The 24,117-nt window shown below is 35.4% G+C and overlaps 2 protein-coding genes and 1 non-coding gene across 10 annotated transcripts in view; 1 reads left to right on the top strand and 2 right to left on the bottom strand.

Moving 5' to 3' along the window:
• LOC125668404 (caskin-1-like) overlaps positions 1–12,579 on the bottom strand; it is a 68,041-nt gene extending 55,462 nt beyond the window's left edge. For 3 of the 4 annotated variants that reach the window (XM_048902535.2, XM_048902536.2, XM_056163947.1), the window contains exons 1-3: positions 12,222–12,579; positions 8,456–8,507; positions 3,043–3,140 (exon numbers count right to left, since the gene is read on the bottom strand). In XM_048902535.2, the coding sequence (XP_048758492.2) occupies positions 3,043–3,140; positions 8,456–8,507; positions 12,222–12,315 (244 nt within the window). In that variant the 5' untranslated portion in view covers positions 12,316–12,579. Of the gene's footprint in view, positions 1–3,042; positions 3,141–8,455; positions 8,508–10,763; positions 10,862–12,221 lie in introns of those variants that run through there. The other variant, XM_056163948.1, reaches the window with a different exon arrangement.
• A 4,239-nt stretch (positions 12,580–16,818) lies between these two features.
• On the bottom strand, positions 16,819–16,927 carry Trnai-uau (transfer RNA isoleucine (anticodon UAU)). Its single transcript has 2 exons — positions 16,890–16,927; positions 16,819–16,854 (listed from the first exon to the last, which is right to left on the bottom strand). It is a non-coding gene; the product is annotated as a tRNA-Ile (tRNA).
• A 172-nt stretch (positions 16,928–17,099) lies between these two features.
• The window catches only part of LOC125670046 (TATA element modulatory factor-like), a 34,301-nt gene continuing 27,283 nt past the window's right edge, over positions 17,100–24,117 (top strand). For 2 of the 5 annotated variants that reach the window (XM_056163943.1, XM_056163941.1), the window contains exons 1-4: positions 17,100–17,214; positions 19,112–19,289; positions 20,462–22,498; positions 23,819–23,886. In XM_056163943.1, the coding sequence (XP_056019918.1) occupies positions 19,160–19,289; positions 20,462–22,498; positions 23,819–23,886 (2,235 nt within the window). In that variant the 5' untranslated portion in view covers positions 17,100–17,214; positions 19,112–19,159. Of the gene's footprint in view, positions 17,653–19,111; positions 19,290–20,461; positions 22,499–23,818; positions 23,887–24,117 lie in introns of all 5 variants that reach the window. The other 3 variants (XM_056163946.1, XM_056163942.1, XM_056163944.1) reach the window with 3 other exon arrangements.

The raw sequence follows: 24,117 nt of genomic DNA, 5'->3' as shown, positions 1-24,117 counted from the left end.
TAAACGTAAAAACACAATTCACAGCTTTATGTTTTTACATACCTATAATAAATTCAGTGGGTTTTTGTTTTTTTTTAATCATCATTAAACATGAATTATTTTCTTTTGCTACATGTATCAACTCAGCTCCATGGCAAGATTCTTGTGTGCACTCCAATTCAATCCATTATGACCTTGACCTAATAAATTTCAAGGTTATTCTAATTAAAAGTTTGATCCTTGTTGTGCCAGATAAGTGAGGTTTCTTCTATGTATTGCAGGAATAGCCCAGTAATGGCCTAACAGTGCACAGCAGGTTATAACACTGAATCACTCGTATAATGGAATGTCTTTTTATGTCCCTTCACGACAAAACCACCGCATTGCAGTGTTCCTTTAACAGTTTGAATCGCTCTAGTCTGCTCTTGGTACAACTAAAATATCATGTACAATTTGCTTTTGAAGAGATCAAACTGTCTACATTGTTTCAGAAATCAGGTCGGAGTTTACAATCCTTTTTCATTTTCCCCTGTGTGTGACAATAGAAAGGCAAGGCATTTGACACCAGGGAGTATACTTCATTAATAAAAAATCCTGAAATCTTGAGTCTTGTCATGTCCGATCACATTTCACATTTCCTTTCTCTATTGTAAAAAGACTCAAGTGGATTTCTATGGTGGGGATTAGTTGGGTATTGTGAAAAGTGAGTTCTTACAAAGCCAAGTAGACAGCAGAGTTAGGTTGGTTGCTTAAATCTCTCCCGCCTACGACCAGAAGGCATTGACATTAGTCGAGACCAATGCTCTGATTTCCATCAATGGAAAAATAACTGAATGGTCTTTAAAAAATTGTTTTATTGCATCCAACTGTTACTTTATTGGGATAGTTTTACAAGAAGAAAAATGAATGAAGTCCATGAATGTAACTTTCTACATACTGATTATAACAAAATTCAAACATATAAATCTTATATCATATTTTACAGTGAAACCAACCAAACCATTGTGTATGTACATTCGTGTATCAAAAAATAGCAGAGTTGCCAATTCTGAAAAGATTTTTTCAAACAAGATAACATCGTCAAATATTTAGTCTGTTTAACATTGCAATACAAGCACTGACCCCTGGCATCTTTATCTCTCTTAAAATACCGACAAAAAATGTGTGCACATGAATCAATATTATTCAATTATTGTTCCACACAAAGAGGCAGCATTCCTGCGATTCCGAAGACACAACATTAACCCTCTTAAAAAATCTCCACAAGGGCCAAGCACAAGGGTTTAAAATCAAGTCTAAAGCACCTGGTAGTCTCCTCGCTACAAATGCCACTGCAGTTTTCCCCGCAGTCAGAATTATATCGCGATCACATACATCATTTTTATCTCCTCAGTACTCTAATGTAAAGTTCTGAAGACATTATTTTGACATTTCTCTGTCCTTCTGCTGAAAGAAATTATGACAAGGACACATTGCATTGCAACCACTGGTTCTTTCCAGAACTCAAGACAATGATTAGGCCTTCACAAAAAGAGGTACATGGGGTGCAAACATTCCCCCTTTGAAATTCGATACACCATTTAGATATTTTTTCACCTCTATTTTGTGTTATATATTTTCTTTCCTCCTGGCTCTCCCTAGACCCGTTTGGGGTCCCATGCAAAGCCCAAACACTGCATGGCCATCTTTATTTCATGCCCTCCTTGAAAAAATCCAGTGCACAGGCCAGATACAGTATAAATCTTATTTATAAAATCGACTCATCATTTCAATATCTCTTTAGTAAAATGTCAGACTTTAAAGAACAACAATAAAATGAAAGGATTTTGAGCTATAGAGCGGTGTATGATTTCTTTTCATTTAAAAACCCCATTATGTAACGATCAATCCTTATTACTACCACAAATGGGAATGTTTATTTACCAAACCTTGAAAACTATTTTTTTCTATTCATGAAGATTAGCAAGGACAGTGCACCTTTTAAAAAATGAATCTAAAATCTTTCACCCAATCTCAGATGAACCAAACAACACTCATGAAGTTAAAACATTCAGTTCTTTTTTAAAACTTCTGAATTCCTTTCACCGGATTCTTATGCTCATATACATGGAAACAACATGAAAATGACACCCAAATCCCCGCATTATGTACATTTCTCTCCTCGCAGAATTTGGCCCCATTTCTTGGCAGCAGGAAGCGTTCCACTTTTTTCCCCCGTGTCCTGCTTCACATCATTTTTTTTCCTGGGTGTTTCGGCATTTCTTTTGACTTGACTTCTGTTACTCTCCTTTAGTTTCGATAATTACCAAGCCTTGTAAGCGTCTCAGTGATTTCTGCAATGACTTGGTGCTCTACTGCTTGTGTGGCACTGACGAGTTTGGTTCCTGCCGTTTAGTTCTTCACGTATCTAGTCAACTGTTCATCTTATCTTTTCAGATTTCACTGAATGTTATTACAAAGTGGCATCAGCTGTTTTTGAGCCATTTTCTGTTTTGAAGATGTTTTCATTGTGATCACAAACACACTCAAGAGGAGAGAGAAGACAGAGAGAGCTTTAGGACAGAGATTAATGAAACCAAGTAATAATTCTGTCCAATCTATCAGCTCATTTGAAGAAATTTGAAAACAAAACCAACATAAATGGTGCAAGCATTTTATTTTTCTGTCAAAACTTTCAGCATTATGGTATCTGTATCTGTGAAGCAATATGCCCTCGCTAGTGGTCCATTCCGTGCCCGGCCCATCACTCCCTGTGGCACAGTCACAGTGCTGGCGACTACGCAACAATAACAGCTAGCGACTACGTAAAAATAACAGCTAGCGACTACGCAATAATAAGATCCAATGCCTGATAACGTTATAATCCGTCTTTCTTGTATTGATATCTACATTGTGTATATATATATGTACTCTGTGTCTCAATGATCCACACAAACATTGACATGTACGTCACATCAATGGTTTATTGCTCGTTGCATAACATAAGGAACAGATGGATATGATAAACATGACACATTGTTTTATATTGATTTAAGCGCAGATTTAATCTTTGTCAATGCTTACCTTTGTTGTCGTGGATACTGACGTCTGCATGACACTCCAGCAACATTTGCATCATCTCCAGGTTACCCATCAAGGAGGCCTGATGCAAGGCCGACATTCTGAAAGAGAATACAGTAAAAACAAATCTTGTCATTACAAATTATCATCAATAATAAATCATAACCAATGATGAAAATATAACCATGATAAACTAGAATACCAATTTGAAATTGAAATACCATGTAAATAGTCTTATTTTTTGTGGCAATTTATTTCTTCTATTTTAAATTATCTGAGGGATAAATCTGTGATTAAACTGCAGTCAACATATTATGGAAATAAAAACCGTAAATATAAAACAATGTGAAAATACATCCGTTTTGGAAGACGTGACAATAATCAAGTCAGCTGACTGCATAAAAGCTGTGTAGGTCTTGTTTTTGGTCTATAGAGATATAATTATGCTTCAAATTTGTCCCTAAAAGGCCATCCCCGACAATTAAGCTTTACGTTAAACAAAACAACACATAAACCAGTGACAAAACATAAACATCTATGTCCTTCTCACGTTATTGCCATTAGACTAAATATCTATTTTTAGTAATACCTTAAAACCTTTTAATTGGTCGATCTTTTTGTAACTTTTGAACTGCAAGAAAAGTTGAGGCTTAAAAAGAAGAAGCTTGGCTTAGATTGCCTCTGGGGTCACAGAGTAGAAAAGTGAGACCTCTTTTTTAAAATCAGCATTTAATGTGGTATTTTAGCTGTAATTTGAAAAGAGTAATATGGACTTACTGATGTTCATATTTCTGATTTGTTTGGGACTCTGACTCAGCCTTTGAGTCACAAGGTCAAAGGACATGGCCTCTGTTACTAAAATATCTATCAATAGTAACATTTTTTAGTATGATGTAACCTTACCCTGGTGTGAGCATATATAGAAGTAAAACAAGTTCACATCTAAAATGTGTTCCCAGCGTGGACATTTTATGATTTTTTAAAAATAATTTAACGAGCAGCTGCATCATCAGGGATAAGTTATAGTTCATCAAAATGACGGCATTGGACAAATTGTGCAGCTCGTAAACTAAATATAAACTTTTATTACAACTTATAAGTTATGTGATTGTCTAAAAGAAATTTCTTTTAAATTTTCTGTGAGAGAATTTCAATGATAATGAATTTTCTGTGAGTCTGAGAGAATTAATTGTCTATGAAATTGAATATTTAATATATTAAATCTGAATGAAATGTCTATGATATTCAATTTTCTGTGTGACTTGCAGAGAATTGTCTATGATATAAATGAATATCTATTTAATACATTAAATCTGAATGTCTATGATATTGAATTTTCTGTGTGTTTAAGAGAATTGCCTATGATATTGAATTTTCTGAGTGTCTGAGAGAAATGTCTATGATATTGAATTTTCTATGAGTCTGAGAGAATTCTCTATGATATTGAATTTTCTGTGAGTCTGAGAGAATTATCAATGACATTGAATTTTCTGTGAGTCTGAGAGAATTATCAATGATATTGAATTTTCTGTGAGCCTGAGAGAATTATCAATGATATTGAATTTTCTGTGAGTCTGAGAGAATTATTAATGATATTGAATTTTCCATGTGACATCTATGATATTGAATTTTCTGTGTGACTGTACATTGCATTTGGTTAAGTTCATTCCCAGCAGATGCTGAGCAACAACTCTTAATTCATTCTACCAAGACAAATACAATGGTCAAGAGCTATTTAGCTATTCATGACATTTTCATAGCATATTGATTTTTAATCTGGGAGCTTAATTTGGACCAGTCTTGCTGTGGCCTTCTCCACAGACTGATAAGATAACATTTCTCTTCCATTATTTCAGTACTTGTAATATTTTTCACTTCTAGCTGACCATTTCCTCCCTTTCTAGCTGACCATTTCCTCCCTTTTTTCCATCTTCATGCTTGTGGCCCCAACTACTTTAACTTAAAACTCAACAATAATACATGTTTTTATATCTACCAATAAAATTGCCATTCAGACAACCTAATAATATCAGAATTGAAACCTATAACTAAATTAGACTAGACCACTACTTTAAAAAAAAACTTGACAACTACACAAATATCAAGTGTTTATGCCCTCAAAATCAAAGATTGTGAACATATCGTTTCAGGTTGGCCTACAGATCCTTTTGTTTGTCTGAAATGTTAATTAACCTTGGTATATATTCAAAAAGTCAGTGAGAACTTAATAGACAAAAATTCATACTTCTTGAACTTAAAGGTCAAGGTCAAAACTATGTGAAGGTCATTCATCTAGTTCAGAGTCAAATTGGCCAAATTTAACTGCATGTGATCTTACTTGAGGATGTAGTATTAATTTCTAATTACCTTGTTGACATCTACAAACATGACCAACCAAATGGCTTGCAAAATACAAGCTTTGGACCACTAGAGTGATTTTATAAATAACGGCCGTCATTCAACAAACCAAACCATCGTCTACGTATTTTACAGTACATTAATGATATCAGAAACCTAGGAATTTGATGCCTTCACAGTTGTCAGACATACAGTTTGCAACCTCTGAATTTGGACTACGCTTTACTGCAATGACCAGATATCTGGTTTGCAATCCCTGAATTTGGACTACGTTCTGCTGCAATGACCAGATATCTGGTTTGCAATCCCTGAATTTGGACTACGCTCTGCTGCAATGACCAGATATCTGGTTTGCAAATCCCTGAATTTGGACTACGCTCTGCTGCAATGACCAGATATCTGGTTTGCAATCCCTGAATTTGGACTACGCTCTGCTGCAATGATCAGATATCTGGTTTGAAACCTCGAAGTTGGAATACCCGCGTGTCTGTGACTTCATGATCCTCAGAATTCCCATACTTAGACAACAGGGAAAATAGATCAACACCTTACATTTTAAGAAATGAAGGGTTTAGGAATAAACTTTGAAGTACACATATCTTTCTAATTCATTGAGATCTGAAGTACACGCATCTTCCTAATTCATTGAGATCTATTGATTTTAAAAGTGTTGATGTATTGTAAATTGCTTTGAATTATGATACCACTCTTAATGCATTAAAATTTCCAACTACCTGACAAACACAATTCAAAACATTGGATAGCTGTCTCCAGCGTCTGCAAGATCACCAAATAATCTCACCAGAAGAATGCCTGCACCCATCAACCCATTAGCTGGGACAACAATTACAGATCCATAAATTTACCAGTACTAAATGTTTATCATAAACGACTATGTGATGACAAGGTTTGATAAAAATCTGTCATAACTGTGATTAATATGTAATGAACTCAAGGGTTGTTAGAAAACCCAAAATATTCACCAGTGAAAGGGTCCAGGTTTTATCTGTTCATCACGAAAATATGTGACAGGTCTGTAAGAATGAAGGGAAAGTCTGTTCTATGACACCACTGTGAGGTCACACATTTCCATTGTTACTGGATGTTGTGATGATGCACCTTTTCTTTTATTCATTCTATTCTTACAGCATAATCGTTTTTTGGAATAATTATCAAGATTGTTTGTATTAATCGTAAAAAAAAATATATCTACACAAGCACAGCTGTTGGTACGGGCCCCGTTACGGAAGTTTACCTCAACCAATGTAAAGACAGGAACAAACATTTCACAATACGCAATAAACCAGCTCATAACCTTGTAAACCTTATAGAGGTGGTGATATCTAGTGACCTTGAGTACAAATCTTTTACAGGTGATATCTAGTGACCTTGTGTACAAATCTTATACAGGTGATATCTAGTGACCTTGTGTACAAATCTTATACAGATATCTAGTGACATTGTGTACAAATCTTATACAGGTGATATCTAGTGACTTTGTGTACAAATCTTATAGAAGTGATATCTAGTGACCTTGAGTACAAATCTTATACAGATATCTAGTGACCTTGTGTACAAATCTTATACAGGTAATATCTAGTGACCTTGTGTACAAATCTTATACAGGTAATATCTAGTGACCTTGTGTACAAATCTTATACAGGTGATATATAGTGACCTTGTGTACAAATCTTATACAGGTGATATCTAGTGACCTTGTGTACAAATCTTATAGAGGTGATATTTAGTGACCTTGTGTACAAATCTTATACAGGTAATATCTAGTGACCTTGTGTACAAATCTTATACAGGTAATATCTAGTGACCTTGTGTACAAATCTTATACAGGTAATATCTAGTGACCTTGTGTACAAATCTTATACAGATATCTAGTGACATTGTGTACAATTCTTATACAGGTAATATCTAGTGACCTTGTGTACAAATCTTATACAGGTAATATCTAGTGACCTTGTGTACAAATCTTATACAGGTAATATCTAGTGACCTTGTGTACAAATCTTATACAGGTAATATCTAGTGACCTTGTGTACAAATCTTATACAGGTAATATCTAGTGACCTTGTGTACAAATCTTATACAGGTGATATCTAGTGACCTTGAGTACAAATCTTATAGAAGTGATATCTAGTGACATTGAGTACAACTCTTATACAGATATCTAGTAACCTTGTGTACAAATCTTATAGAGGTAATATCTAGTGACCTTGAGTACAAATTTTATACAGGTGATATCTAGTGACCTTGTGTACAAATCTTATAGAGGTGATATCTAGTGACCTTGTGTACAAATCTTATACAGGTAATATCTAGTAACCTTGTGTACAAATCTTATAGAGGTAATATCTAGTGACCTTGAGTACAAATTTTATACAGGTGATATCTAGTGACCTTGTGTACAAATCTTATAGAGGTGATATCTAGTGACCTTGTGTACAAATCTTATACAGGTAATATCTAGTGACCTTGAGTACAAATCTTATACAGGTGATATCTAGTGACATTGTGTACAAATCTTATACAGGTGATATCTAGTGACCTTGTGTACAAATCTTATACAGGTGATATCTAGTGACCTTGAGTACAAATCTTATACAGGTGATATCTAGTGACCTTGAGTACAAATCTTATACAGGTGATATCTAGCGACCTTGTGTACAAATCTTATACAGGTGATATCTAGTGACCTTGAGTACAAATCTTATACAGGTGATATCTAGTGACCTTGAGTACAAATCTTATACAGGTGATATCTAGTGACCTTGTGTACAAATCTTATACAGGTGATATCTAGTGACCTTGTGTACAAATCTTATACAGGTGATATCTAGTGACCTTATGTATCTTATAAAGGTGGTGGTTTCAATGCTTAGATACAGAGTATGTGATGGTTTCATTATTATATGCCTTAGACACAGAGTATTTGATACACTATTAGAGGTTATGGTTTTAATTCCTTAGGTACATAGTGATATTGGTTTTAATGCTTTGGTGCTGGTTTTCAATGCCTAAGACATATAGTATGTGATACACTTACCCATCACCATCCTGATAATTGATGTTGATTCTTTTGCTGCTCCCAATCAACTCTGAAATACACAGAAATTTGTTTTATCAAAAAGTAGTCATTTTGTGATTATTTTCATTTAATCGGACACCATGTGACTCCTTGTTGTAAATTTCCTCTTTTGTACATATCCCTTTAAAATTCACTTTCCCTTTTAATGTTACTTCCTTAAACTTGCATTTTAATGATTATTTCAACTCAAGTTATTCAACTTATCGAAAAACCTTTCTGAGCACTGGTCATTTGGGTCTCTCTTTACCAGACCAAAGAAAAAAATCACTGGTCCGAATCACACACAAAATATTACTATTTCATGACAGTCATGAATACTATATATAGTTTTACTCAGAATTTACTATCAATTCTGATTACAATCATCACTCCTGTCAATGGTTATATAATTTTAACACAGAGTCAGCGATGTTGATGAAAATCACAGGCCTGACTGATGGTCAGACTTGTATATATGTAATGCTTTTACAAGCCCAACCCCAATTTTACTGGACTTGGTCCTGGAGCCAGTGACTAATTTCGAAGACTGTGTATATGATGTAATGCAATCTAATAATCTTTCATAATGATACAAGGTCATTTCTATTAATTTAAAGTGCCATGTACTAAGATTTTTCAAACCTATTATTCTATTACCCTAAACTACCTGCAGATATAAATCAACTACCAGTTAACAAAGACAACATGAAATAAAACAGCTCCTCCAGTGCTGTTCTGCTATGCACATTCCAGCCATAAAACAGCAGAGTTAAGTACGACATCTGTATTTCAGATCCTGACAGCTATTGACCATTAAATCCATGGCTCTCTGGAGGTTATTTGTGCATGTCTAATTAGGACTGTAATTAATGATTTCTGATAGCCTGATAAGGTCCCTCAGAGCATTCAGCAGTAGTGTGTATTCACAGCAATGCATGATAAATCAAAATAAAAGATGACACTGCATCCACCTGTGTTCAGGTCACTGCATGAAGATCCTTTTGTTTAATTTAATCTTAATACATTATTTGTAATTCATGATGCACTCATGCAACTTTCTAACGTGTTTCAATGATTAGGAGGGAAAAACAAAATAATTTTCTGTCACAAAATGAAAGTTGGAAAGTTCAAAGTATAATCACTAAACTTCATTAATGCATGATTGATTTAAATAAACACTGTCAGATTTACAGCTCGTATTTGTGCAGTTAATAGATTTTAATTTTTTCTATGGGGGGAAGTACAGGATATTATATGCCTTCACGCTGTCTGGTGTTAATAAACTTTACTAATAAAACACTTCTAAAAACGCTGTTTACTACTGCAGCTTTTGTACTTCTGCCAACACAGAATTTATAATCTCCTCTGCTTCTACAAATCTTAAACAGTCTCTACAAATGTAAGATTAATTGGCAGCCCTGTAATTAGGCGATGTCCCTCACAGTACACTTGTCTTCATCCATCAAACACAACCAATCTGCTGTAGCTACTTATTTTCTTGATTAAAACAATTTCTAAGGATCTGGAATTCTTTTTCCAGTCATCTGAAAAGGATCAAACCATTCTCCCCAATCTTTTTTTTTTTTTTTGGAACATTTACCCACCCATCCTCTAGAGCCCCAATCTACCCTGTTTGATCGATCTGTGAAATCATGCAGAAAGCCTGACCAGGGTCAACCACAGCCTACAGCAGTTTCACAGTCCATATACATGTGCAAATTTGTTGGCAAAACTTTAAAACGGCTTTGGATATTTTATGGCCTGTTTATTTTTATCAGTCTGATCGGAGGAGGTGTGTATTCCGTACTTACACTGTGGTCACTAGTTTACCAATAAAAACCCTGTAAACTCGCACGATGACAAAGCAGGTCTCTCCACTACGAATATATCATGTGACAAGAATCTGCCATTGTAATGAAGCAGTATCAATTTGTTACTTGTCTACCATCGTTGTTAATTTACATGCATTTGGATGTATATATATAGGTATAAATGATATGTATATATATACACACTTGGTTTATCTAGTCCATATCACATCACATAAGTGCATTGCTGTTTTTTTTTTTTTTTTATCAATGTACATCCTGATAGAAGCATGAAGAAATTTACAGCATGAAGACCCTTGAAGAGAAGTTGCAAGTGTTTTAACAATTAAGAAACGAAGACTCCTGTCTCTCTGCAGCTTTTAAGCAAAGAGATTGCATTATAACAATAAAGTATCAAAGGTTGGGGGATAATGGCAGCCGATAATGATAACAGACAAAAAACGAAATCCTGAACTCACCCGAAACTGGGAATGCAACAAGAGCAAAAATTCTCATAATTGAAGTTACATTCTAATACATAAAACAAAGCATGCCCTCCACAAGATTTCCAGGGAAAGTCAAGAAGTGAGCCCTCAGACGTCCCCTTTGTACTTTGGAATGTAGTGGATTGCTGTCGGAATACTAATTTACCCCTTTGATATGCATACAATTTGGCCAAGATACAGAGGAGTAAATTCAACTCTCATTAGCAGTATCAGAGTCCCTCCATGTTCAGTTTATTATCCAATATAAAATGTATCTCATTCTCTAAATATAGACCTGCCATCTAATGCTATCATTGCCTATCAAGAAATTCATGAATAACAAATCCTGAAAAGATATTTACAACATAAAAGATATGCCTGTATATATAAAAAGAATTGAACCAATTAATTGTAAAATTGATATCATACAGATGAGTCCTGTCAAAATTTATACATAATGTGTTTAAAAAAAATGGGGGGGGGGGGGGGGGGGGCTAGCTATCTTTTAGCCTGCTATCCACAATCATTACTAAGTTACGAAATAAAAGTTCAAAAGTGTAAGAGATTTCTATCTTTCAATACACTAGATGATGTAACAGTGTCCCTGGGACATTGTTTTAAATACTCACAACCAAGCACAAACATGTTAGCCATCAACATTTTTCCTTGTCTTGTATTTACTATGGAATTGGGTTTTGTTTTGCACATTTCTTTCTTTAGAAACAAACATTTTATTTCTTTTGTCACCAGCATATACATAGTCTGCTCTTAAAATAAAAAAAACAAATTAAAAACAAACAAACAATGAAACAACCAAAAATACAATCACTTTTATGAACACAAAAAAATATTGCAGATTGTGGTTTTTATACTAAATTATGATTAAATTTATCAATATCAAAGAAAAATTTAAAATATAAAATTTTCAACAATATCTCCCATCGTACCTATTTCCATGGCTATTTCAAAACCTGAATGAGAACATTTTGAGTAGGAGTATGTACAGTATGTGGAGCAGAGCAATAAATACAAACTACAGTGGCAGATTTGGCTACTTTTAAATTAATTCAATAAATCAGCGCACGAGTGAACAATAGCCTAGGTCAGTGTAGGTAGGCATGTGGAAGAAATTGATTACGATGATGCAACACTATAAGACGTGATAAAAATAGCTGTTAATAAAATTAATATCATAAAAGTGTTTGTTCAGCAATAACCTTATAGAGGTGAACGTGTTTAAATACTAATGATGACGTAAAATGAAATTTAAGGCACTGTGAAAGCAACGACTGAGTATTATTTTTGTAGAATTGTCTTTACTAACAAGTTTTTAAATTGACTGAAAATTGAATACCACTGTAATCTACACCGACTGAACTCGTGAACCTACATAAGCGCACCTGTAGATCACACCTGGCAAAGCAACCAGATGACTATCTACATAATACTTACTTTTATTAGATTTGATTGTTTTGACCAACAGTTTCTGTAAAACTGGGACATTTCTATCCTTAACAGCTTGAATTATATCTTGATCCTTCACCATTTCGCAAAGGGGAAAAACTCTCAACAACGTGATTCACTGAAAGGTAAATATTGCTACGTTCCAAAATACACGTGCCATGTCCCGGTGTTTTCACATATTTAGAATAATTTCACACGAAATTCCGAAATTATCCTGAGAGAAAAACGTAGCTCCTACATATCTGTATACAGAAAATGGCATGTATCATTCACAAATGGCGTTTAAGCTTATTTTTCACTTCACAGACTGTTTTTCCCACACCTGACTCTTGTGTGACACTACGGGATTACGCATGCGTAGTTTTAACCAATGCAAAAGTGGCCCGGCTTAGATCAAGAAAGGATTTTTGAACTCAGCGAGAACAAGTTATCATGAAAAAGTCTAAGACGTCAGCATGCATGCATCTACTTTTTTCTAAAAGTTTATTATTTCGAAAAAGGTGTTTATAGAGCTTTACGTATTTTAAATAGGCCTAAACTAGAACACTGAAAATGTTTAAAACTAACAATTACCAAAAAAAAAAAAAAAAATAAAAAAAAAAAAAAAAAAAAAATTAAAGACTTCAGTTAATTATGAAAAGGAAATAATTTTGAATTTGAAAGTTGGTTGGTGTGAAACGAGTAGGGTGTGTGTGTGTGGAGAAGAACTTGTAGCTACACTGGTGGCGGGTTTAGAGGGGTTTACGGAGAGAGAGAGAGAGAGAGAGAGAGAGAGAGAGAGAGAGAGGGAGAGAGAGAGAGAGAGAGAGATTAAGTCTAACAATGTTTTCAGTGCAAACTTCTTTCAACCCCCACTCCTCGTAAAATATATTAATTAAACCATTTATTCTCTCATATAATGCTATTATTCTCTTTTATATAAGTATTCTAACCTTCCTGCTTTAGACATAAAACGTTCAGAACTGGATCCTGCATGTACATATGTAATATACTTGCATGCTGTATTCAGTAAGATGATTTTGAACAGTGGAATGTGATACTACAAGTGTCTTTGCTTTGTACACATTTCCTTTGCTTTACACTTACAAGTAAGCTGTCTTGGTTACTGGGAGTACAAGACCAACAGTCTGGTACAATAGATTTACTACCAGACTGTTAACAGGCACTGTCCCTTGGTGCCCCCTGTAATCAAGTAAACAATTCACGCCTTCTTTAACACTTCGTACAATTATTGTTTTCATTTATATAATTATTCTATTATCTCCCCGCATTAGCATAAAACATTCAGAACAACTGGATCCTACATGTACATGTGTTTTATACTTGCATACTGTTCTTACTGAAATATAATTATACCGATTTGATTACAATTTTATATGTATTCACACAACACTATCATTATCTGCTGTCCCAGAAACTGATGTGTGAAGCAGTTGAGTTATTTTATTTATCATGTTGTTAATTTATATCTTGTCTGTAATCAATATTTCATATATAATTATATAGATATGTGCAGTGCAGAAGTGTGAATTTAACTCTGTCAGTATTACTGGTAGTACTTCTAAATGATTGTTATTTATTGTCATTGTTATAATTAATTGCCTGTTAATATGTACATGCCCCCCCCCCCCCCCCCCAGGGCCCTTGATTGGTGAATAAACTATAATATAGTACTTTTTTCCATTCTAAAGGGGGTCGCCCCCACCCCTTGTTATGCTACGCTGTCTTCCTCTATTAAGTTTTCACCCAAGGGGATTTTCCACAGTTAAGCTGAATATATACCGCTGTGAAATTTATATGTAAAAAAAAAAAAAACCCACAAAAAACCCAAATCCACTACCCGTGCACCTACCATAATAAAGTACCCATACAACCAACGCTCCTGTTTGCAATTTTCTTTCTCTCTCTCTCTCTCTCTCTCTCTCTCTCTCTCTCTCTCTCTCTCTCTCCATACAGATGTTGAAATTATGATGCGTAGAAAAGAAATAATGAAGAAAACAGATAGACAGCCATTATGCTGTTAAAACATATCGGCATTTCATGTTTTAAAAAACGTAAAAATGTACCCGGATTAGATTTAGTCGATTTCCTCCAAATAAAAAAGAAGGCATTTTGGTTTATAGAATTTGTTTAGAAAATCATTTCATCTCCACAGTATCAATATGTGATTCATATATAATTATATATTTCAGACAAAGATTTTCCTTTTCTAAACCACACAAGGTCTACCGGTTTCAATTCTAAATTATGGAAATGATTTTGTAGTAACTTGGTAATTTATATATGTTTAACATTTTGACAAATGATCAATCATTATGTTATTCAGTTCCCAAAAATTGAATCAATACCCAGCTTTACGTTGGTTTCAGACCTTCTTAGATAATTGAGATTGTTCTCACACAGGTCGGCGTTACAGTTTGATACTACACTGTAGTAATCAGATTGAGATTTCAGAGTATTTCTCCGTGTCCATTTAGTTATTACTGGAGAATACCAGAAGGTGGCATTGCAATATCTATACCCCGGTACATGTAGATGAATATTGAATTATTATCATTGGTTCAAGTCATACCTACGTCAGACAGATCACAAATGGTGGGTTAGACAATATTCTATAAAACTCAGGTCCTGTTACCTGCGGTGTCCCACAAGGAAGGATCTTTGGTCCTCTCTTGTTTTTGTGTTATGTAAATGACATGGTTGATAACTGTAAGTTAATATCATATGCTGATGATAGCGCCATTTTATATTTCCATAGAGACCGTGAGATAATCATCTCGAATAAAAAAAGATTGGCAACACACTTGAAGAGTGCTCAGACTGGCTTGTAGACAATAAGCTGTCTCTACACCTAGGCAAGACAGAATGTAGACTCTTCAGACCAGATAGGATGATCCAAGCTATTGATGATTTTGCATCAAATGCTATGATTTCGTCATTTTAAATCCCCTGACAAGGTCAAACACTTAGGTGTCACTAAGACAAGTTCATTAGATGTGATTATATCATAGTTAACATAAACACGGTCAACAGTAGGCTAGAATTCCTATATAGAAACAAAGCTCAATACTAGGTCAAGGTCAACTCTGTCATCAGCGCTCACTCAATGTTATTTTCAAAATGTTAACTACTGTTCTTCTATCTATATACCTGGCATGCAAATCTTACAAAATCCTTACACAAGCGGCTACAGATAACGCAGAACAAGGTCGCAAGATTTACCCTTGAGGTGAAACCTTGGTCAAGAGTCACATGCGATTTCTATAAGTCTACATGTATATATATACATGCATGACATGGTAACACAAAATTTACAATCAAATGATGTTTTTAATATTTTTGAGGGTATATACTGCTCCAGTATATACACGGTAGATTATTTAGTAAGAAATGAAGGCCAAACTAGAGGAGCTACACGTCTGTTCATTATATCATACCCAGAGTTGGCTCCAAAGGAACATCGAATTTCTATTACAATGCCATTCTTGACTGGAATCGACTACCAGCTGAGAATATTACGAACAGGAAATTGTTTAGAGACGCTGTAAAATCTCATTTAGCAGTGACTGCAAGGCAAAGTAAAGAAAATGATTTTATTACTAAGTGAACTTGATTGTATTTCTAAATTGGTTATCTTACTTTGCATAAATTTTTCAACATTTAAAAAAAATGAAATATAGTAAACGTTTACCATGATCAAGGGGTCCCATCACAGGCACCTGAAGCATGGATATTACTACACCCCATTATGTGTGGATTCCCTGTCTATCCCATCCCGATTTCGATTTATGTAATCGCTTAACACTTTTTGTAAGCTTCAGAGATTGGCCTTCTACCGGTATAATAAAATTCACACATTTCAGAGAAAATATTGCCACAAAAAAAATTATCAAAAAAGTGGGGGGGGGGGGGGTAGTAATATCCATACTACAGGTGCCTGTGGTCCCATTGGAAATAAACTATTATAGGAAAAATAATTGTAGTTGTAATTAAAAGATTTACATAGCGCCATATCAACATTAGTTCTCTAAGGCGCTTTACTAATGTGAGAGAAAAGATAATATAAAATCGATGTGCACATACATGTGAATAAAATATAGAATTAAAATGCATAACTATTATCATTGATATATAGCGCCTAATTTAATGCTATGATTACCCTAATAACATATAAAACAATTTAAAACAACCATTAGGAATAATTAAATACATAGAAAGGACATAAGTTCAAATATCAAATATCAACTGAAGTTGTTATTGTTTGTTTGTTTGGTTTTTTTTTATTTAAAGGTAATCATTTATAATTTTTCAATTTAAAAAAAAAAAAAAGATAATAATTTACTAGGCCTAGCTGATGAACTGTAGCTCTCGGAAAAAATATTAGGACGTAACAGAGATATTTTCAGAGCTACAGTTCTGTAGCTAATCATTTACAGAATATATATTTACAATTTTTATTGCAATAAAAATTCAAATAAATTTTATGATATCGATAGCGTTTTTATCTCTCTCAAATCATTATCATTGAGGGGAAAAAAAAGACTGGGGGAAAAAAAAAAAAAAAAAAAAAAAGGAAAAAAATGAGTGCTCCGGGTGAGGCTCGAACTCACAACCTCCGCATTCCTCATCCTGTGCAAGCACAGGGAAGGTACTGTCTATAAGTACGGCGCGCTAACCGATTGTGCCACCGGAGCAACTGACAAAGTGGCGTCAAATAAACTATATAATCCGTGGTCCGTAATTAGATTCCTTAAATTATTTTTTAGTTGATGATGTTACAAATCAAATTTCTTCATACGATTAAATATTCTATCAAACATCCATTTTAAATCCATAAAACGAGAAAAACACTGACATAATCGATGGACGATTTCGCACAGTGCTACGTCAACAAAACAAAATGGCTGCGCCCATATAAGTTTGTAAACATTTCAATGAAGTTTCCGATCCTAACGGTTTATTCGAGTAAAAAAGTCAATAGGTACAGGCGAAAGTTATCTTTAGAATAATTTTTTTGATATGAATAAGTTTTCTTTATGCTAAGGATATAAGTTTCACCAAATAAACCATGGGACTTGACTCGTAGTCATAATATCATGGTCTCTCGTAAACATGAAACGAATTTAGCCAAACCTAAAAGCCTAGTTCAACGGAAATGTTTGTTTCATTCTGCAGAATTTCAAGGAAATTATAGCAAATTTGAGTCTTGTTGGATATAAGGCGAGAAGTGATTGTTATGTTTTCGCTAACACCCGAACACAACTTCACAAGATTAAGTAATTGCTGAATTAGGGTAGTTGGTAGGTAGGTAAAAACTGATTTTTTTTCTCTTTCGGTTTTGTTTGAGTTTACGTTTCAAAGACGGAGAGAAACAAACAATCTTCACTTACTGTAGGCGACCCAACCCACAGTAGAAAAGGTAGAGACACACTATAAAACTCTGAAAAAGACTGCTTCTCTAATTCTATTTATTCTGCGAGTCCCCTAAAGTAAATACAGGCACTACTACAATCATTTGCTTAAGGAAACCTAAAGAGGGAACAATATTCTTAAAATTTTTCAGATATCCTACTGTGAAACAATACCATGTTCTTGCAATGAACTATTTGAAAATGCAGTAAAAATAGAGCTAGATATGGGACTGAAAATATACCTTCCTTGCCATATTAAACAATAGATATGTTGATATTTTGTATACCTGCGACTCGTTTTCTCTCGAAACTATAGGGTCCCATTTTCCTATTTTTGCTTATCTATTGATATTAAAAAAATAATGTTTTAAACATCGTGTAAGAAATTTTATTGAATGCAAATGATATGACGTTTCTGATTAGTAGTATAGGTAATGTCATAGATTCAAATTGAAATTTTCAATTCAGGTTCAATAAGCAATTTCTGAGTTGCCTTATAATTGTTTCGATCCCTTTGTTGAACTCTTACGTACAGTGAAACACAAAATGTGTTTTTGTGCACATGTGCAGGCAGTGGGTACAAATGCTTATTGCTGCATTCATGTATATGCCAAAAGGATGATTATCAACTGATAAACAACCACACAAACTGCAGGAAAATACAAATTTGGAAAGTTTATGAGTATTTGAGAATTATATGACTCAAATGAAAATGGAAATTCACGTTCTTTCTTTGTTAAAAGTATCGATTGTGTCAAATAAGATAATAACATATTTAATTTAATGGCCTAATTCAATGATTTTTTCTCGATATGGGGAGTTGGGATGTGCCACCAGCTGATATAACGAAATCAACTCTGTCAACTATGTAACCAGTTTATTAACTTCGTATATACCCTGTACCCAGTCAAGCATTCAATAGAATACTGAAAGTATCTCCATCACAGAAGAGCTGATAGGTCTGAATATGTGCATTGCTTGAAGTCTGTGACGTAGACTGCAGTGACTTCTGTGTGGTGAATCGGCTAAGAATCTTGTTAGAGGGTTTTATTTGCCTACAGAAAATTTTTTTCAAAGCCTTTCAAGAATGGACAATGTTGTAGCACTGTAGATTAGTACGTGTTTTAGTCTAGTATAAGCTGTTTTGAAAGGCAAACTGGAATATTGCTTTCATAGATTTTCTTCAGTTTTAAATAACTATGTTCACCTCTAAATTGATATTATAGTTAAAATGTTGGCTGAAGAGCTTCCAGTAAATATACTTCTAAGTTGAGGAGGAATATTGAGATTTGGTCTTTTGTTGACTTCTGGTCATTTGAGGTTTGAATCCCTCGGGATTTTTTTCTAAATAAATTTCTCTATTGCTCTCAGTTTTGTCGGTGTTTATTTATCACATGTATCTTGCACATCCACATGGGTAGAAAACAAAGACAGCAATTTTTATCTAAATGAAATTTTTTAATGTAGGTACAATTTCAAAAAACCATGGTGAAATCCGAATAGCAGGTGTGCAGAATGAGTTGGTGGGATACTTCCGGTATCTCCAGCTTTGCAACGCAGGCTTTGAAAAATGCTCAGAAAAAGATTGACAAAGTCCTTGACATTAATGAGGGTGGAGCTGGTGGAGAAACGGCCTCAGGAACAGGTAAGTCGTCATCTAAGAACGAGCAGGTATAATACACACCTTTGGATATTGTAAAACAGGTCGGGCATCTAATCACCATCTCGTATTTTGATCAACTCACTTCTCACTGGTTTCGGTCAATCAGTACACTGGAAAGGGGTTACAAGATGATTTTTCTGTTTACAGGGTTCACTTTGACTTGTTGCTGTCCAATCCCATCAATGAAGAAATATCATTTAGATGTATATTACACACATTGACTTTCCTGTTTACAGGACACACATTGACTTTCCTGTTTACGGGACACTCATTGACTTTCCTGTTTACGGGACACATATTGACTTTCCTGTTTACAGGACACATATTGACTTTCCTGTTTACGGGACACACATTGACTTTCCTGTTTACGGGACACACATTGATTTTCCTGTTTACGGGACACATATTGACTTTCCTGTTTATGGGACACATATTGACTTTCCTGTTTACAGGACACATATTGACTTTCCTGTTTACGGGACACACATTGACTTTCCTGTTTACGGGACACACATTGACTTTTCTGTTTACGGGACACACATTGACTTTCCTGTTTTCGGGACACGCATTGACTTTTCTGTTTACGGGACACACATTGACTTTCCTGTTTTCGGGACACGCATTGACTTTCCTGTTTACGGGACACATATTGACTTTCCTGTTTACGGGACACACATTGGTTTTCCTGTTTACGGGATACATGTGGACTTTCCTGTTTACATTGAATTGACTTGTCTGCTTACAGGATACAAGCTGACTTGCCTGTTTACAGGTTCAGATTGACTCATGCCCAGTCATAAATCATCTAGTATTGATTACAGTGTAAAATAGCTTTATACCTGTAAGGAAAAATCTACATATATCTTTCATGCACGCAAAGATCATGAAACAAACTTAGGCTGAAGTCAAAACTTTAATTATTATATAAAACAGTTGAACTGAGACTTCTATGTAATTAACAGCACTGGGGTGGTATGATATCAGAAAACTTGTTGTTGACTGTTTGAATTTCTAGCACAGTACCTGATAGACAGATTCTGATTTTTGTGTAAAGTGTTTCATAATCATTTAGCCAGGCATTTTTGATAAAGAAACGTCCATTAGCAAGCAATTCGACTGTTTCCTTTATGGTTAACCTTAAAAAATTTTTTCAGAGAGCAAAGTTACGAAGACTTCAGAGGAACCTAAACAAGAAGCAGAAACAAGTTCATCGTGGTCATCCTGGGGGTCATTTGTGTTGGACAAGGGAAAGGATGAGGGGGAGGAGGACACAAGGAGTGCCTGGTCCATGCCGTGGGGGACGGACACCAGTTTTACCAGACAAACCAAGCCAAACCAGAAAAAGTCTTCACTGAAGGAATCCGAATCCGGAGACACAGAGTCAGCAAACATCAAGCCTGCTGAGCTGCCATCCAGGAGTAAGAAAGGGGCACTGAAAATAAAGTCAAGGGTACAAAGTGATAAAAGTGAAATTAAAGACACAGAAGAAAAGGTTGAGGAAAATGTAGAGGCACAAAGCCAGTCATTGGAGATCAGGAACCCAGCAGATGATGAGAAGGAAAAATCAAACATAGGGGCTGACAGTGGGGCAATATCAAACACAGAGGATCACAGTGGGGCGATATCAAACACAGAGGATCACAGTGGGGCGATATCAAACACAGAGGATCACAGTGGGGCGATATCAAACTTAGAGGATCACAGTGGTGATTTATCCGAACAGAGCGAGGTGTTTAAGCCAACATTAGTTGAAGAAGTACAGAAAAAGAATAATGTAGATAATGAAAAAGTGATGTTTGATGAGGTGCATCAATCAGCTAGAGAGGAAATTTCTGACGATAAAGTAACGGAGGAATCACAAGGTGACCCTGATGTATCTCAATGTTCTGAAGACAATAACTACTCCAGTTTTATAGAGTTAGAATCAGAAAGCTCAGATAGGAAACTACCAAACTCCAATGTGTCTGAATCAGGTGACAGGTCAGGGGAACCAGGTGACAGGTCAGGGGAACCAGGTGATAGGTCTGGGGAACCAGGTGACAGGTCAGGGGAACCAGGTGACAGATCAGGGGAACCAGATGACAGCTCAGGGGAACCAGGTGACAGGTCTGGGGAACCAGGTGACTGGTCAGGGGAACCAGGTGACAGGTCATTTGAATCGACCATTACTGAGCAATTAAACATAGAAGAAAAGAATCAAGAAAGTCACCCATCAGAGGTAGCTCATTCTGATTCCTCTGATCATAAGGACACAACTGAAAACATACAGGAGGGAGAAAATGTTATTGTGATAGACAATTCAGTGGAATGTATAGATCAGAACGAGAAAACATTGGCTGGTAATATAAGTGCTGAGAAAAGTAACGATGTGGTAGAAATTATATGTGAAGAGAATGATATAGAAATACAAAATAAACAAGTGGATGGCAAAGAAGCTGTGGAAAGGCTGGAGGAAGGCTCTACTCAAGACACAGGTGGAAAATTAGACGAGAATATTCCAATTTCTGTGGATTCTTTGGGAGTAGAAAGCAAATCTCAGCCTGTGAACATTCCGTCTAGTAGTGTAGACATTGACCAGTACAAACACTCTGATTTACCGCTGAGTCCATCAACAGCGAGTTCGCTGGGTGGAACAGACTCAGACACTAACAAGCTGGACAGCAGTTTGGATACATACACCTCAGATGAAACCATCGTGGAGAAAAGTTCTAATAAAATGACAAAATCCGATGAAAGCATTCCAGGGGATGATATTCCAGAAAATGATAAGATCTCAGAAAGCATGGGAGAAATCTCTCCCAGTAGTTCATATGTTAAATGCATGATTGAGGATGCAATGGACGACAGCGCCAAGATGGAGGACAACGGAAGTGACACGCCCTCAAAGTCCGAATGCTCTCGCAGCACAGGGGGACACGACTCTGGCGATGAATTATCCACCACCACATCTTCTGATATTGAAATCATATCAACTCCGACATCCAATGGCGATGGGTCTAAAATTGTGGATTTGTCTCCCCTTAAGATTTCCCTGCAAAAGACTCGGAGAGGAAGCAGCCCCACCCATAGGCGATCAGACAGTCAGTCTAGCTCCAGTACCCACAGCAGGGAGGGACAGTTTGAACAGCTCAGTCCAGGGAGGGATTACCTAGAGGACGACGACCATAAGCAGCTTCATCACATGCAGGAAGGTAAGGGACCATTTCAAAAGGAATTGTTGGTTCTCTTGTTGTCTGTCAAGTGTCTGTGAAAAGATTAAAAGCCATTTCTAAACCAGATGAGACTATGGTAAAAATACCGCATTATTTTTAATGTTTTGATGAAACAAAATGATGTCAGTCTTTCTAGTGATGTTAATCAAAGATTCGTGAAAATACCAAATATCGGAACCATCGTCACCAACTCTGTCACGCTTTTTATATCTTAGTTTGTCCATGTTTCTTGTTTTCTGCATTAACTTTTGCAGTTTTTCAGTAACTGAACACACATTACTATCAGATATAGTGAGTTCAGGCACTAAGGATCGGTTTTTAAAGTGGAAGGGGGTGACAAACAGAGAAAAATGTTGTCTTAATATTTGAAAGCTCTTGGTTAGCAAAAAAGTAGTTCTGCGCAGACATCTAAATCATGGAAGGGAATGTGGGGAAGAGTTGCGTTTATCCTTCAGTTCGCATCCTTCCGAATGCTCAGTTTATGAGTTTAATAGGTCGGTTCAACCTTGCATCTACACTACCATTTACCACCAACATAAAAAGTGACCAGCTAATAAATCGATCTTTCCACGTAAAAATATCGTACTTTGTATTTGATGATAAATAATGACAAAATAAGTACATCACATGTCAAGAAAAGTGGGGGTGGGGGTTTCTCTGTCAAGGTGTGAATGGCTTATTATTTTGAGAATCACTATTGAATAATTAGGGGTTTATTACGTTTTTGTCGGAATATTTACAACGTAATACCGAGTCCCGGCATTTTAGGACAACGTAATAACGAGGTCTATTTTATATAGGATTGTTAAGAAATGGTTTTGTGCTTTGAAATTCCAACGTAATATGCGGACTAACGTAATAAAGGGGGAACGTAATAATGGGGTTCCACTGTAATACAATCATATCAATACAGATTAAAAAATTGTTTCCATTCAGATAAGAATAGTTTTTATGCAGATTAGGATTCATTACCATGCAGATTAGGATTTATGACCATGCAGATTAGGATTTATGACCATGTAGATTAGTATTTATCATCATGTAGATTAGGATTTATGACCATGCAGATTAGGATTTATGACCATGCAGATTAGGATTTAAGACCATGCAGATTAGGATTTATCACTATGCAAATTAGGATTTATCACTATGCAGATTAGGATTTATCATCATGTAGATTAGGATTTATGACCATGCAGATTAGGATTTATGACCATGCAGATTAGGATTCATCACTATTCAAATTAGGATTTATCACTATGCAGATTAGGATTTATCCGATTACTATTGTTTTTGTAGGAGGGAGGCATGATCTGTTTCCATTAAGTGAACATTTTGAAAACAATCAACAAGAGAAACTGATAAAGGTAACATTGAACACCTGTTCAGGTATTTTCTTCACCTGGAATAAGGAATAAAAAGGATCAAGTATATTGTATATCATGCTTTTTATAGGCTTGTTTGGACATATGATATTGCCATTTGTTTGCTTGGAAAACTAACCAAATCATTTTAGATATGGAAGATGTGTTATTTTATGGTTTTGAATGCATAATAATTTAGGTTGCACCATTTTGATTAACCTTGAAGATGCTCTG

This window comes from Ostrea edulis, chromosome 4 (assembly GCF_947568905.1).
Source record: "Ostrea edulis chromosome 4, xbOstEdul1.1, whole genome shotgun sequence".
Classification (NCBI taxonomy): domain Eukaryota; kingdom Metazoa; phylum Mollusca; class Bivalvia; order Ostreida; family Ostreidae; genus Ostrea; species Ostrea edulis.
The sequence above is the reverse complement of the archived record's forward strand: the minus strand, read 5'-3'. Positions and strand labels throughout refer to the sequence as shown.